This window comes from Macaca thibetana, chromosome 1 (assembly GCF_024542745.1).
Source record: "Macaca thibetana thibetana isolate TM-01 chromosome 1, ASM2454274v1, whole genome shotgun sequence".
Classification (NCBI taxonomy): Eukaryota; Metazoa; Chordata; class Mammalia; order Primates; family Cercopithecidae; genus Macaca; species Macaca thibetana.
Genome location: NC_065578.1, coordinates 180,466,298 through 180,481,473, shown reverse-complemented (window position 1 = coordinate 180,481,473; position 15,176 = coordinate 180,466,298). Strand labels below are relative to the sequence as shown.

The 15,176-nt window shown below is 43.6% G+C and overlaps 1 protein-coding gene across 6 annotated transcripts in view; it reads left to right on the top strand.

Annotated features, from left to right (window-relative positions):
- Window positions 1-838: 838 nt before the first annotated feature.
- NPL (N-acetylneuraminate pyruvate lyase) overlaps window positions 839-15,176 on the top strand; it is a 39,301-nt gene continuing 24,963 nt past the window's right edge. Inside the window, exons 1-5 of one of the 6 annotated variants that reach the window (XM_050766432.1) lie at window positions 1,165-1,305; window positions 2,637-2,731; window positions 3,615-3,669; window positions 5,733-5,816; window positions 15,008-15,081. In XM_050766432.1, coding sequence (XP_050622389.1) covers window positions 5,749-5,816; window positions 15,008-15,081 — 142 coding nt within the window. In that variant the 5' untranslated portion in view covers window positions 1,165-1,305; window positions 2,637-2,731; window positions 3,615-3,669; window positions 5,733-5,748. Of the gene's footprint in view, window positions 980-1,129; window positions 1,306-2,636; window positions 2,732-3,614; window positions 3,670-5,732; window positions 5,817-15,007; window positions 15,082-15,176 lie in introns of those variants that run through there. The other 5 variants (XM_050766463.1, XM_050766453.1, XM_050766442.1 and 2 more) reach the window with 5 other exon arrangements.

Sequence of the window (15,176 nt, the reverse complement as noted above, 5' to 3'; positions counted from 1 at the left end):
GTGTTAAAAGCACAAGCTTCTGGACTACTTGAAATCAAACCACAGCTTAATCAGCTCTATGGCCTTTGGCAAATTACTTCAACTCTTTAAACCTGTTTCTGATCTGTAAGATGGAATGATCCTTGCTCATCTGTAACATATACATTTATAAAACAGGACCCACCAATGGGGTTATTTTAGGAATTAAATTTTAAAACGGCTAGAATGGTGCAGGCTGAGTAAGCACTGAACACAGTACTTATTAGCTATTATCTCTGGTGCTCTGTGCCATGCAAGAACTATTAGAATACATTTAAAAGCATTTTGCAAACTGGAAAGCCCTTTTAACAATTTAGTTTCTCTAAATGTAATAATAAGCATCAGCCATCTCCTTTTACGGAAAATTGAGGTGGAATCGAATCAGCAAGAGAAGACTGAGGACTTGTCTCTGGCTCTGTTCCTGATTTATTAACACAGTACATGATCCTAGAATAACAGACTCCTGATATTCCTGAAAGTAGAGGCGGTTGGGTTAAAAATACTTTTCCCTTTCAAAACTCTTTCAAATATTCTCCAAAGGAAGCCAGAAAAGCTCCTGTATGAGTAGATAATTCACTTTAAAATTCGCTCATCAATCCTTAACACGAGAGTCTGCAGGGCTGGTGCAGCGGCGTCAGCCGGAAGAGAGCTGAACGCCGATGGGCAGTTGGGGTGTCTCCGCACGCCTCGGAAACAGCAGCCCAAACCTCACAACGCAGAACCAGGAGATAGCGGGGATTGCAGAGCCCTGCGCAAAAGAAGGAAAATTAAGACGCAGCGGAGCCCAGGAGGTGTCCGCACGCGGGAAGGACTGGCCTGCAGACGAGGCAGGGAGAGGTTTGCACTCAGCGTGGCGCGGGTGAGCGGCGTGCTCTCGGGCACCCGGCTGCCAGTTCGGATGCTCGCGATCCTCGGAGAGCCGGGGAGCTGCGCCGGAGTCACTTCAGCCTACGTTGTTCAGGTGACACCGGGTAAGAGCAGACTCCGGGTGTGCAAAACGTTTCGGGGTTTCGGGGCTTCGGGGCCGGCGGTTCCGGGCGCGCCTCGCGGGCGGCGGCGCAGAACTACAACCCCCAGGCTCCCTGGCGTGGCGGCACGTGGGCCCGGGACGGGAGGCAGCGGATATAAAGCGCGGCGGCCCCTGCGTGGCGGAGCGGCGGCACGGACGGAGCGGAGGCCTGGTGGGGGGGGGGCGCGGCCCGCGACTGCGCGGGCGAGGACCGACGGACGCAGACGGCCAGACAACCTGGGCGTTTCGGTGGAGGGGCGCCGGGGCCTGACTCGCGGGTGGGTGAGACGGTGGCGGACTCGGAGGAAAGGGGGAAGGCAGATACGCTAGGAAACAGAGCTGGGAAAGGTGTGAATGCGAGAAGTGTCGGGATAGACCAGGGCAGAAGGACCCACCTCCCCGGATTGTTTGCAGACAGCATATCTGCCGGGTATCCGAAGGTCCTTTCCTCAAAAATAGAGTTAGCAATTGAGCGGAAGGGAGCTTAAAGTTAAATCTGATACATCCCCCCTTCACTTTAGGAGAAATTAATGGTTTTCTGCTTTTAAAAAAAATCCCTATTTGTATTTCCTCTTCTCTGAGTACCTGTCGCTTAAGCTATTCTCTGCCGGGAGGTATATTCTACCCCCACTTTCTGTCTCTTGAAAAAACAACTTTGCCATTTGAAAAATAATTTGACTTAGGCAGCTTTAATTCTTTGCACTAAGTGTTCTTATCTGTGGATGGAGGTATAAGATTTCAAGAGTAATACCCCCTCCCAATGTTTCAATAATAATATTCTAAATTCACGTTAAGCCTTAGGCTGGAGAACATTTGAACCATTCTCTTTAGCTACTAGCTCTGAAAACTTCAAAGCATAACATTCCCAAGTTTATCTAAAACTTGAATCTTATAAATATTGGTAATTCTGTGTTACGCTTCAAAGTATAACATTCCCAAGTTTATTAAAAACTTGAATCTTAAAAATACCATTCTCTGGTAAAGACTTTTTTTTTTTGTTTTTGCTTTTGTTGTTTAAAGACAGAGTCTCACTCTTGTCGCCCAGGCTGGAGTGCAGTGGCACGATCTCGGCTCACTGCAACCGCCACCTCCCGGGTTCATGCGATTTTCCTGCCTCAGCCTCCTGAGTAACTGGGACTACAGGCGCGCACCACCACGCCCAGCTAATTTTGTATTTTTAGTGGAGACGGGGTTTGGCCATGTTGGCCAGGCTGGTCTGGAACTCCTGACCTCAGGTGGTCTGCCTGCCCCGGCCTCCCAAATTGCTGGGATTACAGGAGTGAGCCCTCACACCGGCCAAAGTCGTTTTTGTCCCATTTCTTCTTGTAGGCATTTCACAGTTTGCAAAGGCAGCAAACTTTTACTTGTTTAGTGTATTTGCTCTGTGCAAAGAAATTTTCGAAGCTGTCATTGCCCCCAGATGGCAGACAGTCTAGGAGAGGAGCCGAAACCACCCTGGTTAATAACTCTGATGTAAGGTTTTTAATGAAAAGCCAGCGTTTGGGGGAATTCTGAGGTTTAAGAAATTATTTTCGGCTCGGGTACCAGGGAGTCCCCTGGCTTTTAAAATGAGGTGTTTTGTTTTGGTTTGGTTTTGTTTGTTTTTAAGCTATAGCTGCTGGAATGGATAAAGTGAGCTTTAAAAGCTGGTCAGACTGAAAAGATTGAAGTGAGGAACAAAGGCAAGCAGACAGACAGTGAAAGGTAGGTAGGAGGAACAGCAAACAGAACGCTGGGCAAGTGCAGTGCAGGCATGAAGATTTGAACAGAGACCCAGACCCCAGGGAGCTGGGTCTTTAGCCTACTAGCATTTTCTAAACAGGACAAAGACAAGACCAGGAATGCTGGTTTTAGTGGAAGATTAACCTGACAGCTGGTGTGGATTGAAGAGACGAGGGATTAGGACAGTGATTCCTAACCCCTATCCTACACTCCCACGGACCCTGTGTTTTGAATTTTTGAACTAATCAAACTACATTTGTGGTAATTAGTTTTATTTCTTTCCATCAAAGACACACATAAAACTGCCAAAAAAATTTGAGCTTCTCATGAATCTAAGAACATCAGTGTTACTGTCCTTAGTGTGAAATAAATGCAGGCAAAAGCACAAGACTATGGAGTTTTATTTAGCCCGAACAGCCTAGTAGTGTTGGATTTAGGAGATGTTTAATGCTGACTCAAGCTCTCAGGACTCTTATCACTTGAACCTTCTTGGGCCCCGTGGACCTGGGGTTTTGCCTATTTGTCTAGATAAGAGGTAACAAAGAGGCAAATTATAAAGTCATAAGAAGGAAAGGAGGAATAGCAGAGGAAGAAGATAACAGAATTGAAATGACTTAGTCCCTAAATAGACAAGAGTAGTGAGGGTTGGAAAGGAGGCACCAGCAGAGCAAAGATAACTGGGAAGATGATGCTGGTAAGGGCATGATAGTATTTCCTACTGTCCTATACACATCAGGCAAGACTTCATGGAGGGCACTGAACATGTACTCACTATGTGTCTAGCATTGTTAATTACTTTACATGAATTAGTTCATTTAATTCTCTCAACCGTATGAAATATAATTAGTATTATCCTCATTTACAGAAGGGGAAACTGAAGCAGAAAGAGGTTACTTAATGGGCTCAAGGTCACCTACCTGGTAAGTGGTAGAGCCAGGATGCAGATCCATGAGGTCTGACTCCAGAGCTGGCCCTCTCGCCCCTCTACAATAAGGAACAAAGGAGATGGCAGGTTCCCTTTTGGCATGTTAAGTCGAGATGCTTGTAGGAGTGTTAGGTGAAGATAGACAGCAGGCATAGCATCAATCTTCTTTGATGCTTAAACATCCCTCCCGGCGGGGAGATGGCCTAGGTTATGGGCCTTAAGGCTCAGAGGCTAAGTGGCATGCTTTTGGACCGAGGGTGGTCACATGAAGCTCAAAGAGTGATTAGAGCCACATCTTATGATTTCTTATCTTGTGTTTTCCCATGGGCCAGGTTATTGGATTTATCTTTCTGAACTTCCAATCTGATTTTAGTCTCATGTTTGAACTAGGAAATACAGAGCAAAGCTACATGCAGGACTTGATTTTAGGAGCAACAGCAACTATTGCTGGGAACATGTCTGTTTGCAAGGAAAGTATCATGTTGTCTTTCTACTGAAAGTAGTCAGTGTTACTCAAGGGCTTACCTGAGCCAAGACTTGGGGAAGAAAAATAGAAGGTATGGTCGCTGTACTTCAGAAGTTTGTTCTCCTATTTGGGAAGATAAGATGAACAATTAGAAGAGCAAACAAAATAAGATAGCTCATAACTAAGTACTACATTGTGTGGATTAGATTTAAGTATAGTGGGCATTGGGTTTTTGAATGTGCCAGTAATGTCAGAACTATAGCATAACCCTTCTTGTTGGTCACCTATAGACATCTCTTTATTTGCTACAAGGCCACTGTCTTTTGTAGAATTGTCATCAAATACTATCTGATTATATTTTATTTTCATTTTCAATTGTTAGACATTAAATTTGTGGTTTGGAATTGCATTTGTGGCTTTTTATGTCTTATGGCTCAGAAAACAATAATGCTTCTATAACTAGCAAATGTCAGAGCTGTGAGTTGAACCAGGTGGTCTGCCTATGGAACCCAGGCTGTTAACCAGTCTGCTCTGTTGCTTCTTGTGGCCCATCCAGAGTGTTTTACACTGATTATGGGCAGGTACACTCTCTGCCAGATGGTGAGAGATCCTTTGGCCCCAAATGAGTGGTGTGAGGTTGATTCAGCAGTGAGCTCCCCGTCTGCGGAAGCCATCGTCCAGCCACAGTCTGAACACCTCGTTCAGTCACCCACATACTCTTCTCTCTTGAACACCTGGTGTCAAGCAGAGGGCTCACTGCAGAGAGCAAAGGCAAATGAAACATCCCTGTCCTGGGAGCCTGCTCTAGTAGGGAAGAGGAAGGTGTTAATATGCAGTCTACATGGTTAACTAGAACTAGGAAAACTGGACAAAACTGGGCAAAATTAGGATATGAAAAGTTAGGTAAATCTGAAGGTAGTTATGTAAATCAAGATGAAACCTTAAGACAGTCAGGTTTGTTTTAGGTGAGATTCTAAGAATGAAGACAGTGGAAAGAGAAAATGTCCCCTTTTATGACCATATTTCAGTTTAAGTAATAGTACAGTTGACCCTTCAATTACATGGGTTTGAAGTGTGCAGGTCCATTTACACAGATTTTTTTCAACCAAATGCAGATAGAAAATCAGTATTTGCAGGATGCAGAATTCTCATATGCCAGGCTGGGGCTGACTGCGTGACTTGAGTAGGCATGGATTTTGGTATACATGGGGGTCCTGGAACCAATTTTCTGTGTATACTGAGGCATGACTATAATTCACTGTATGTTTTACTTACCTGAGTTAGGTTCAAGCTCTTTCTTGGGTCTGCTCCTGTTTACCTCTATCCTTTGAGGATTTAGATTGCTTCCATCATCTGTGTAGATAAAATGGGAGGCTGTCCACATAGTATTTTCTCAGGTCTACCCTCTCCTGTCTTAAAGTTTCCTCCTCAATAGAATTAAGCTCTAAAATTTTACCATCTTGTACTTGCTCTGTGTGTTTGTGTACTTGTAAGCACATTTTACAGTTCTAAACTAGAAACGAACTTTGCCTGGGAGTTTTATCATTGACATTCCTTGAAGAAAGAGAGAAATTACATTGTATGTTTTCCAGACCTACCAGCAGCTCAATGGCCTTCCCAAAGAAGAAACTTCAGGGTCTTGTGGCTGCAACCATCACGCCAATGACTGAGAATGGGTAACTATCATTTGGGGCCTTGAGGGGATCAGTTCTCATTCAACCAAAAAGGAGAAAAGTTCTTTGTAACAACAGTCACTTAAGACCCTGCATCTCTGTGGAACTGTTGCCAAAAGGCAGCTTCTGTCTGTCATCCCTCTGCACTACCTCTGATCCCCAAGTCTGAGGAGGCATTATATCTCTGACCCCAAAGTCAAAGAAGCACTATATCACCTTGCAGAAAGGGAGAAGGTGAGAAATGGCAGCTTGCCTTTCTCTCTGTGTCTGTAGAGCCACAGAGCAAATTCTCCTTGGATTTCACGACAGCTCTGGCCTTTCTAAACAGCACCAGTAGCATTGGATAAAAATCCCATTTTAGCATAATTGGATATCAAACACTGATCTAGCCCCTCTCAGGATCCTATCTCTAGACATCAGCATGATTCCACTTCAGGCTGTTCATAGACTTGATAAAAATGTCCTACCCTAAGGAAAGTGGGAAGTTATCTGCAAGATGGACTCCTTACTCATGTTTACAGCCTCATTTCAACATTGACTAGATGTTGAGCAGCGGGGGAAGGGAAGTAACAACAGTTCATTGTTGACTAATCATTACCCCAAGCAAGTATTTTGACCTCCAGATGAATATAGTGGCAGTCCTTCTGCTCAAAAATCAGATAATAAAAAGGCCCTGTGACTTAGGGAGCCATGCACTGTGTATAACTCTTCCTTGAACATCACCCCGACAAAAGAGAGTTCATCCACCTCCTGGATCTGTATGTTTTTGACTCGTCAGAAGAGTCAGGCTGCCACAACAGTTAGAATGCTGGCTTAATCTTCTCCTTTCTTTCTGTGTAGTATAATAATCATACCTACATAATGAATTATAAGCATTAAATGAGATAATTCATACAACAGTGCTTAGCACAGGGTCAATATGCACTTAGGTCAAAAAGTTTGAACTGCCTTTATGGCATAAGACAGAGGCAAAAGGAAGATGTATTTAATACACCTTTTACAAGGGACTTTCTTTTTGGTCTTGCTGAATTTATAAACCTTCATCTTACCCCTTTAAAGGAGATGAAATTTCTTATGTCTTTTAGTATTCTCCTTTAAAGCTGGCCATTTTGCAGTTCTGCCTTAGAGACTCCAATGAGTCCAAGATTTCTGGCTTCTAAGATCCCTGAAAAATCACATCCTTACTAGGTCTAAATAAGATTCTTGCTGGTATGGCATTTAGATTACTCAGCTGGTTAATAACTTTTTTCTGTTACTTCCCCTTTCCACAAGTTTTAAGAAAGACTGGCATCAGCTGTTTCTCAATGCATCAGTCACTTGTTCGCAGATCAAAACAGAAGACATGTGATTGCATGAATCGGCAGGATTTACTTCCTGTTACAGAGTGAGATCCTGCCTGTAATCTCCTAACACTGCATCTGGTCCATGCTACTTTAACCTTTTAATAAGACCCCTCTTATCCTGGAAGTGCCTTCTTAAAACAGTTTTGTTTGTTCATCAGGGACCCATGGAGAACATCAGTGTGTTCTTCCTCCCTGTTTTGCTGTTTTCCTGGAAGGCCACATCCTATGATTAGAGATAACTAAAATGACTGTTTTTCTGGATCTTTTTCCGTTTCCCAAAAACCTGTGGTCCTGCTGCTTCCATTTTACTATTTTCTCATCAGTTCTGTGTTTTTCTTCTAGGAACCTTACTGTTCTTGAGGTGTGAAATCAAAAGAATGCATTATGTGTAGGCTCTTTAAGAAACAAATTAAATAGTGTAGGTCAGTGTATAGCACAGAGTAGGCATGTGAGCCGTGTTAGTTCCCCTTTTCTCCCACCACCTGCTTCATCAAACATTCCTGTAGATACAAAGTAGTTTTGGAACACCCACCAAGAACATGTACGCATTAATGTACTTACCCACAAGGGAATCTGCACTTCTGGCATGTTTCTAAGACACGAGATGGAAGGGGCACATGGAATCTAATACCTGGAAATACTGCCAGGTGACCTGCCATTGTGGGAGTTCTCCTAACCTGGCATGTACAGTATACATATCCTCCATAATTCTGTGTGGCTGAACAAGGACTATTTCCCTACATCCTTTATTCTCAATTCCAATGAATGCTCAGTAACAATTCAGCTTTCTGCATATAAGTTGATGTCCTGGAGTAGGGCAGCTGGCAGAAAGAACATGGATAAGTAGATCTTAGTGAAACGATCCAAGCTTTGCCATCAGGTAGCTCTCTGACCCTGGGGAGATCTTGTCACCTTTTAAGAGCTCTCTTGGCCAGGCACGGTGGCTCACGCCTGTGATCCCAGTACTTTGGTAGGCCGAGGCGGGCAGATCACAAGGTCAAGAGATCGAGACCATCCTGGCCAACATGGTGAAACCCTGTCTCTACTAAAAATACAAAAGTTAGCTGGATGTGGTGGCGCGCACCTGTAGTTCCAGCTACTCAGGAGGCTGAGGCAGGAGAATTGCTTAAACCTGGGAGGCAGAGGTTGCTATGAGCCAAGATCACACCACTGCATTCCAGCCTGGGCAACAGAGCGAGACTCTGTCTCAAAAAAAAAAAAAAAAAAAAAAAAAAAAAAGGCTCTCTTTCATATTCTCCAAAGAAAGTTCAACCACATTATCTCTATGACCCTTTCCAGCTCTTAAGAGTCTGCAGTCCTCTTGTGTTATGTCATTGGAGATATTGTGGGAATCACCATTAAATAAGAATGTAGAAAGTACCTGTAATTCCAGTCCATCATCCACACTGTAGCTTAGTGAGCTTATCCTAGCAAATAAATCTGATCATGTCACTCTCCTCTTTAGGGATCTTTTGACTCTCTTTTGTCTGAGCCTTGCTACCCATCATATGGCCCATGGACCTGTTGCTCCACCACCATGGGAACTTGGTAGAAATGCACAATCTCAGGCCCTATCATACCACAGATCCGTCCTGCATTTTAACAGTGTCGCAGATGATTCTTTAGCACATTAAAGTCTGAGATGAGCTGGTCTAAAGATTAAAGCCCAGACTCGGAATAGCATAGGAAGTCCTTCACAGTTTACCTTTCCTGCTTCATTTCTTTGTCACCATACCTCTTCTGCCCTTCATGCCTTTGCTCATTCTGTTTCTTCTGCCTTTTGCTACCACCATCTTCTTTCTTGCTCCACTTGAACACTTCTACTCATCCATCAAAACCATCCTTAGAAATTCTTCCCCAATTCTCTTAAAAGGAGTTAGATGACCCTTTTATAGCACCCTGTCCATATTCTTCCCCTGTGATCCCATAGCACATTTTTTCATTGCATCAAAATTATGTTTATAATTATTACAATAACTTTTTGTTACTTGCCTGTGTCTTGCAGCAGGCTTTGAGCTGCTTAGCCCTATTCAATAGATATTGAATACCAGATAGTACACAAGGACTGAGAAACTGTCTTATTTATCTTTGTATCTTAAGCATGTGACATAGTTGTGTAGCTTTTGTTATTTTATGAATTAGTATACTGCAGGAATTACTAGTGCTGAGAGTCAAGAAAAAGGGAAGGAAGTGAACACTGATTGATGCTATGTCAGTCATCATGCGGGCATTTCATTTACATGTTCCCACTTAATCTTGGCAACAGCCCTGTGAGGGAGCCATAGGTATCTCTGTCCTGGCAGTTGAAGAAACAGATCCTAAAGGCCAGCCCAGCTGCCCCAAGCCACACAGCTAGAAAGGGAGGACTTCTCTACCTATCCAACCCTTGCCTTTTTGTACACTAGCAAGTCTAATGAAAGACTTGCCTTTTTTTTTTTTTTTTTTTTTTTGAGACAAAGTCTCACAGGCTGGAGTGCAGCGGCACAATCTCAGCTCACTGCAACCTCCCCGTCCCAAGCTCAGGCGATTATCCTGCCTCAGCCTCCTGGGTAGCTGGGATTAGAGGCGTGCACCACCCTGCCCGGCTAATTTTTGTGTTTTTAGTTGAGACAGAGTTTCATCATGTTGGCCAGGCTGGTCTCAAACTCCTGACCTCAAGTGATCCGCCCGTCTCGGCCTCCCAAGGTGCTGGGATTACAGGCGTGAGCCACCGCACCAGCCAAGACTTGCTTTCCTTATTTGTTCTAAGAAGTCACTTTTTCTTTGGGCAGGCTCATAGTCACTAGAACAGAAAGTCCATTTCAGATCTAAAATGTCAAGAGCAAAAGTTGTATTTTTTCCCTCAAATGCTCTTGGCATCACCCTGGGAATCTTCACAACACCCTCTGGTAAAAACAAACCTGTTAACCCCAGTGAGAAAAGGCCTAGCCTGCTAGAGCCAGACTGGCATAGATTATTGTCTTTTTAACAGTGTTTGGGACGCGGGGACCCAGACTCCCAGAACAGAGTATTTTCCACCTCCAACAGAGTGGGCAGGTTAGTCCCTGCCTGCCTCCCTGCTGAAAGAATTTTAAAATAACCAGGTGGCTATTTTGCCAAGAGTACGTATAACTCCTATCTGATTGAATGCTGAGAGATACGTATAAAAGGCAAAAGAAAATGGAAAGTCAGGTTTTCTAATATGCATGCCACATCATGTCAGGTATGAAAATAGCCTGTCCTGTGGATTCTGTCTTCCCAGATGAAGTGAAAGTCTTTCATGGTGGTTCGTGCACCAGGAGAGGAAACAAAAAGCAATAGGGATTTCTCCCTGAAAAGCCACTTCAGAAAAATTATATTACGCTTTTACCCTAAGAGAAGAGTTGTAGAGTCTACCTGCAGTTTCACAATCCACCCACTCTGGACCTCAATTTGTGGCAAAAAGAACAAGACTTTCTTCTGCTTATATAGTTTGGGCAAACCAAATGTCTAAGAACAGACAATTAGAAAAAGGAATTATATTAATCCATAAAACAGAATGTTGTTTAGCCGGTATAGTATGGACCATCTAAAAATGTGGGAAGATGTTAAAATTAGAATGCTGCGTGAAAAATATAAAACTGTCTAATATGGCCATATTTATACAAGAAAATTAATGTGTATTTGTGAATAGAAGAATATCAAACTAAGAGGAATCATCTCCAGAGATATCCTGAGTGGGTTTTCTTTTTTTATTGTATGTACTTAAGTAAACTATATAGCTCCTGTAATTTAAAAAAAAAAGTTAAATAAAATTAATGGGGCACAGTGGCACATATCCATAGTCCCAGCTACTTGGGAGGCTGAAGTGGGAGGATTACTTGAATTCAGGAGTTTGAGGCCAGCCTAGACAACATAGCAAGACCCTGTCTCAAAAAAAAAAAAAAAAAAGCCCCAAGACATGAATCTAAACCCAATGCAAAGAATCTGAATCCCCAGGAATTAAGACATTAAACTGGGTTTAAATATAAAAATGACTACAGCAAGCATGGAATTTGGGTCTGGGCCACTCTCCCCTGATGTGCCCAGTTGTTAGATGTGTTCTTGGGGCTTGTGAAAAAAGAGAGGATGCAGTGCAGCCTATTCAAGTGAATTGGCTTCTGTCAACTCACTTCTGTGAGCACTGAGCTCCAAATGCCCAGTGGGTGGGCAGAAGAATAATCCAATCTCATTGTTTCTAGTCTCTCTCGTGACTTCCTGGTAACTGATCATGGATAATGGCCTCCGGTGATGAAAATAGACCTAGGTACCATGAGAGTAGGGTGGGAAAACAAGTGAAGGGACAGGCTGGGCATGATGGCTCACACCTGTAATTCCAGCACTTTGGGAGGCCGAGGTGGGCCGACTGCTTGAGCCCAAGAGTTCGAGACCAGCCTGGGCAACCTGATAAAACCCTGTCTCTATAAAAAATACAGAAATTAGCTGGGCGTTGTGTCACGCACCTGTAGTCCTAGCTACTGGGGAGGCCAGAGGATCACTTGAGCTTGGGAGATTGAGGCTATAGTGAGCCGTGATCGTGCCACTGTACTGCAGCCTGGGTGACAGAGCAAGACCCTGTCTCAAAAGAAAAAACAAAAACGGACAGAGTCCTCAAAGAGAATTTTCACCCTCACCCTGCCTTTTGGGTGCCTGTGTAACAAATGGGGTAGCAGCCCTGGATGATTTCACCCCCACTTGTGCCTAGAGCTGCTGAGCATCCCAGCCCAAGGCTGCAAACTTGCACCTGCAGAGTCAGGCAGGGATCTGAAATGCCTGAGGGACCTGGGGGCATCCAGTCCTCTAAAGTGGGCCTGCTGCTGCTCTCATTTCCAACTGTATGGAAGTGTAGCCCTGGGGTTTTTTGTTTTTGTTTTGTTTTGTTTTTTTGAGACCGAGTCTCACTCTGTCACCCAGGCTGGAGTGCAGTGGTGTCATCTTGGCTCACTGCAACCTCCACCTCCCGGGTTCAAGCAGTCCTGCCTCAGCATCCGTATTACAGGCTGAGATTACAAGTGCCCACCAATACACCTGACTCATTTTTGCATTTTTGGTAGAGACGAGGTTTCACCACGTTGATCAGCCTGGTCTCAAATTCTTGACCTCAAGTGACCCACCCATCTCAGCCTCCCAAAGTGCTGGGGTTATGGGCATGAGCCACCATACCCAGCAGCCCTGACATTGTTAGATTTTTCTGGCTTTTCAAATACTTATTTGTTAAAAAATGTAATGTCAAAGTCAAACACATTTAGAGTTAGCCCCTTTTCAACCTAGATCTCTCTGAAGAGGTCTGGGAGTTCCAAAAGGACTTAAGTCCAAGAACATTTTCTGGATGATGGCCGCCGCCCCCAAAATTCTGCCATTAGTGTCATTCTTGTAGGTTAGGGGCATTTTATAAGCAGCAGCAAATGACTTTCTCCTTTCTTGAAGGGGCAGATAATGCATAACCCATTAGACCTCTAACCCTGAGTGAAATTGTCAGCTGAATAGCCTGTCTCCCAGCAAGGCCTGAAGGAGAGAGGTGAGTGTAGGTGGAAGCACTATCCAATGAGGCCATCAAACTGTGAAGTTCATGGAGGAAAAAAGAGCCTCCAGTTTCGCATGCTGGCCTAGACCTGCCTAAGTGTGCAGCCAACTCCTTAAAAGAGGATGATACTAGAATAGGGCCAAGCAAACAGTACCTCTCAAGAATGTTGGAAGGGTCGGGCGCGGTGGCTCGCACTTGTAATCCCAACACTTTGGGAGGCTGAGGCAGGAGGATTGCTTGACCCCAGGAGTTCGAGACCAGTCTGGGCAACATAGTGAGGCCTCATCTCTACCCAAAATTTTAAAGTTAGCTGCACCTGTGGTCCCAGCTACTTGGGAGGCTGAGGCAAGAGAATCACTTGAGCCCAGGAGGTCAAGGCTTGCAGTGAGCCACAGTCATACCACTGCACTCCAGCCTGGGTGACAGAGTTAAATCTTGTCTCAAAAAAAAAAAGGTGTTGGAGGAGGGAAGGAGGATCATAGGGTTTTGTCCTATTTATCCAGATTCAGCTCTTTGATGCCTTCTTTCCAGCCTCCCTAGCTGTCATTTATCAGTCCCTCTTCTGAGCCCCCGTACAATTAATTTTTGCCTAAGTCATAACCTTCATTATATTTTGCTATTTTAATCACATATACTATCTTCTTTACTCAATTAATGTAATAATGAAATTTCAAAATATTATGCAAGTGTGGTGCTAAGAAGCTTGTAAAGGCAGAGCTCATGGTGATTTTATCATTGTAAGTTCCCACATCACCACTCCTTTGCCTAGCCTTTGCTGAACACCTGGGCTGTTCCAGGTACAGACTGAGGCCAGGAGGGAGCAGTGTTAGGATATGGGGCATGTGCCATAATGAGGGAGTTCGCTTCCCTTATAGGCTTTATAATTGCATTAACACACTTTTTCCCAAGCGGCAGGCTCAGGCCTGCTATCTTTACTCTGAGCTTGTTATAGGCATGATTGCCTGTGCATTCTTTGCATTTAGTAGCTTTCCTTTTAACCTCAGAGTCAGTTGTTCTCTAGCTTTCCTCTTTTTGTTCTTATTCCTTTTGACATATACAATTTGATGTCTTTGTTTCCTAGATGCATCAGATTTTGTTTGTTTGTTTTATTTTTGTTGTTTAAGGAATAACAGTAGGTAAAGGTGAAAAGAATGTTAATAAGGCCAAACTTCAATTAGGATTCTCTGGTCCTGTGGACAAAAGTGCAGTGGCAGCCAGCTAGCACTCTGTGTTCTTGGCAGGGTAACCACGGGCACAGTGTAACCATTTAACCCAGGCTTGCTGCACCATTTTCCTTTGGATTTCACTCTTCATTGCCCATCATTCCCCTCCTACATTTTGATTAAGGACAGGTTGCCTAATACAATTTGTGAGTCAGTTCCTAGATTTTGAAATCAGTATGATTTTAAGAGACATTAATCTTAAGCATCAGATCCTTACAAGGTTAGTGTGCCTCAAATTGCCAAGTGCATGCAGATCACACGGGGATCTTGTTAAAATTCAGATTCTAACTGGGCAGGACTGTGTGGGGCTTAGGATTCTGCGTGTATAATAAAGTCCCCTGGATGCTGATACTGCTATTCCGCCTTTGAGAGGCAAAGTGATGACAAAGTTCCTTTTTAACTGCTAACCTTGTTCAATATAAAACCAGCAAATACAGATGAGTTTAAGACTCCATGTGTTGTCCCAAATAGTAAGTGCTAAAATTCTTATAATATTAAGGTTGACTTTTCCTATCTTGTGAGCCTAAGAAATGAATGTTTCCCTCCTCTGTAATGACTTCCTAATAATTGATCATGGATAATGGCCTCCAGTGATGAAGACAGACCTAAGTAACCTAAGAGTAGGATGGGAAAACACAAGAAGGAACAGGCCAGGCATGATGGCTCCTACTTGTAATCCCAGCACTTGGAATCAAATGGCAAATGTTAAGTTCTTATTTAACTAGGTCTCCAACCATCATTCTTCCCCCAAAAGGGCAAAAGCGCTGGCCATATGGGCTTTAAAGAGAGAGCGCTGGGCAAAAGATAGTTCCATAACTACTTTTTAAATACTGCTTGTGATGAGGTGTAAGTATAAAGCCTGTGTTGATAACTAATAGTGTTTTGCTCATAGAAGTGAGGCATACATGGCTGAGTGGAGAAATCACCAGATTCAGGGGGGAAAAAAACCCAGGCATTATTTACAGCAGGCTAAGAATTTCACAAATGGAGTGGATTTTTAATAACTATTAGCAAGAGGGAGCAGTTTATATACCTGAGGATTTGTTGAATAATAATCTGAAAAAGACTAAAAATGCCATTTTTTTCCATTTTTCGCATGTCTTCTAGAGAAATCAACTTTTCAGTAATTGGTCAGTATGTGGATTATCTTGTAAAAGAACAGGGAGTGAAGAACATTTTTGGTAAGTCAACTTTGGGGATGTTTCTGCATGTCTCCAGCTCAGTCTTTAGAAGGTATATCTCACATAGAGTCATGGTGTCACGAGTTATGGTGGAG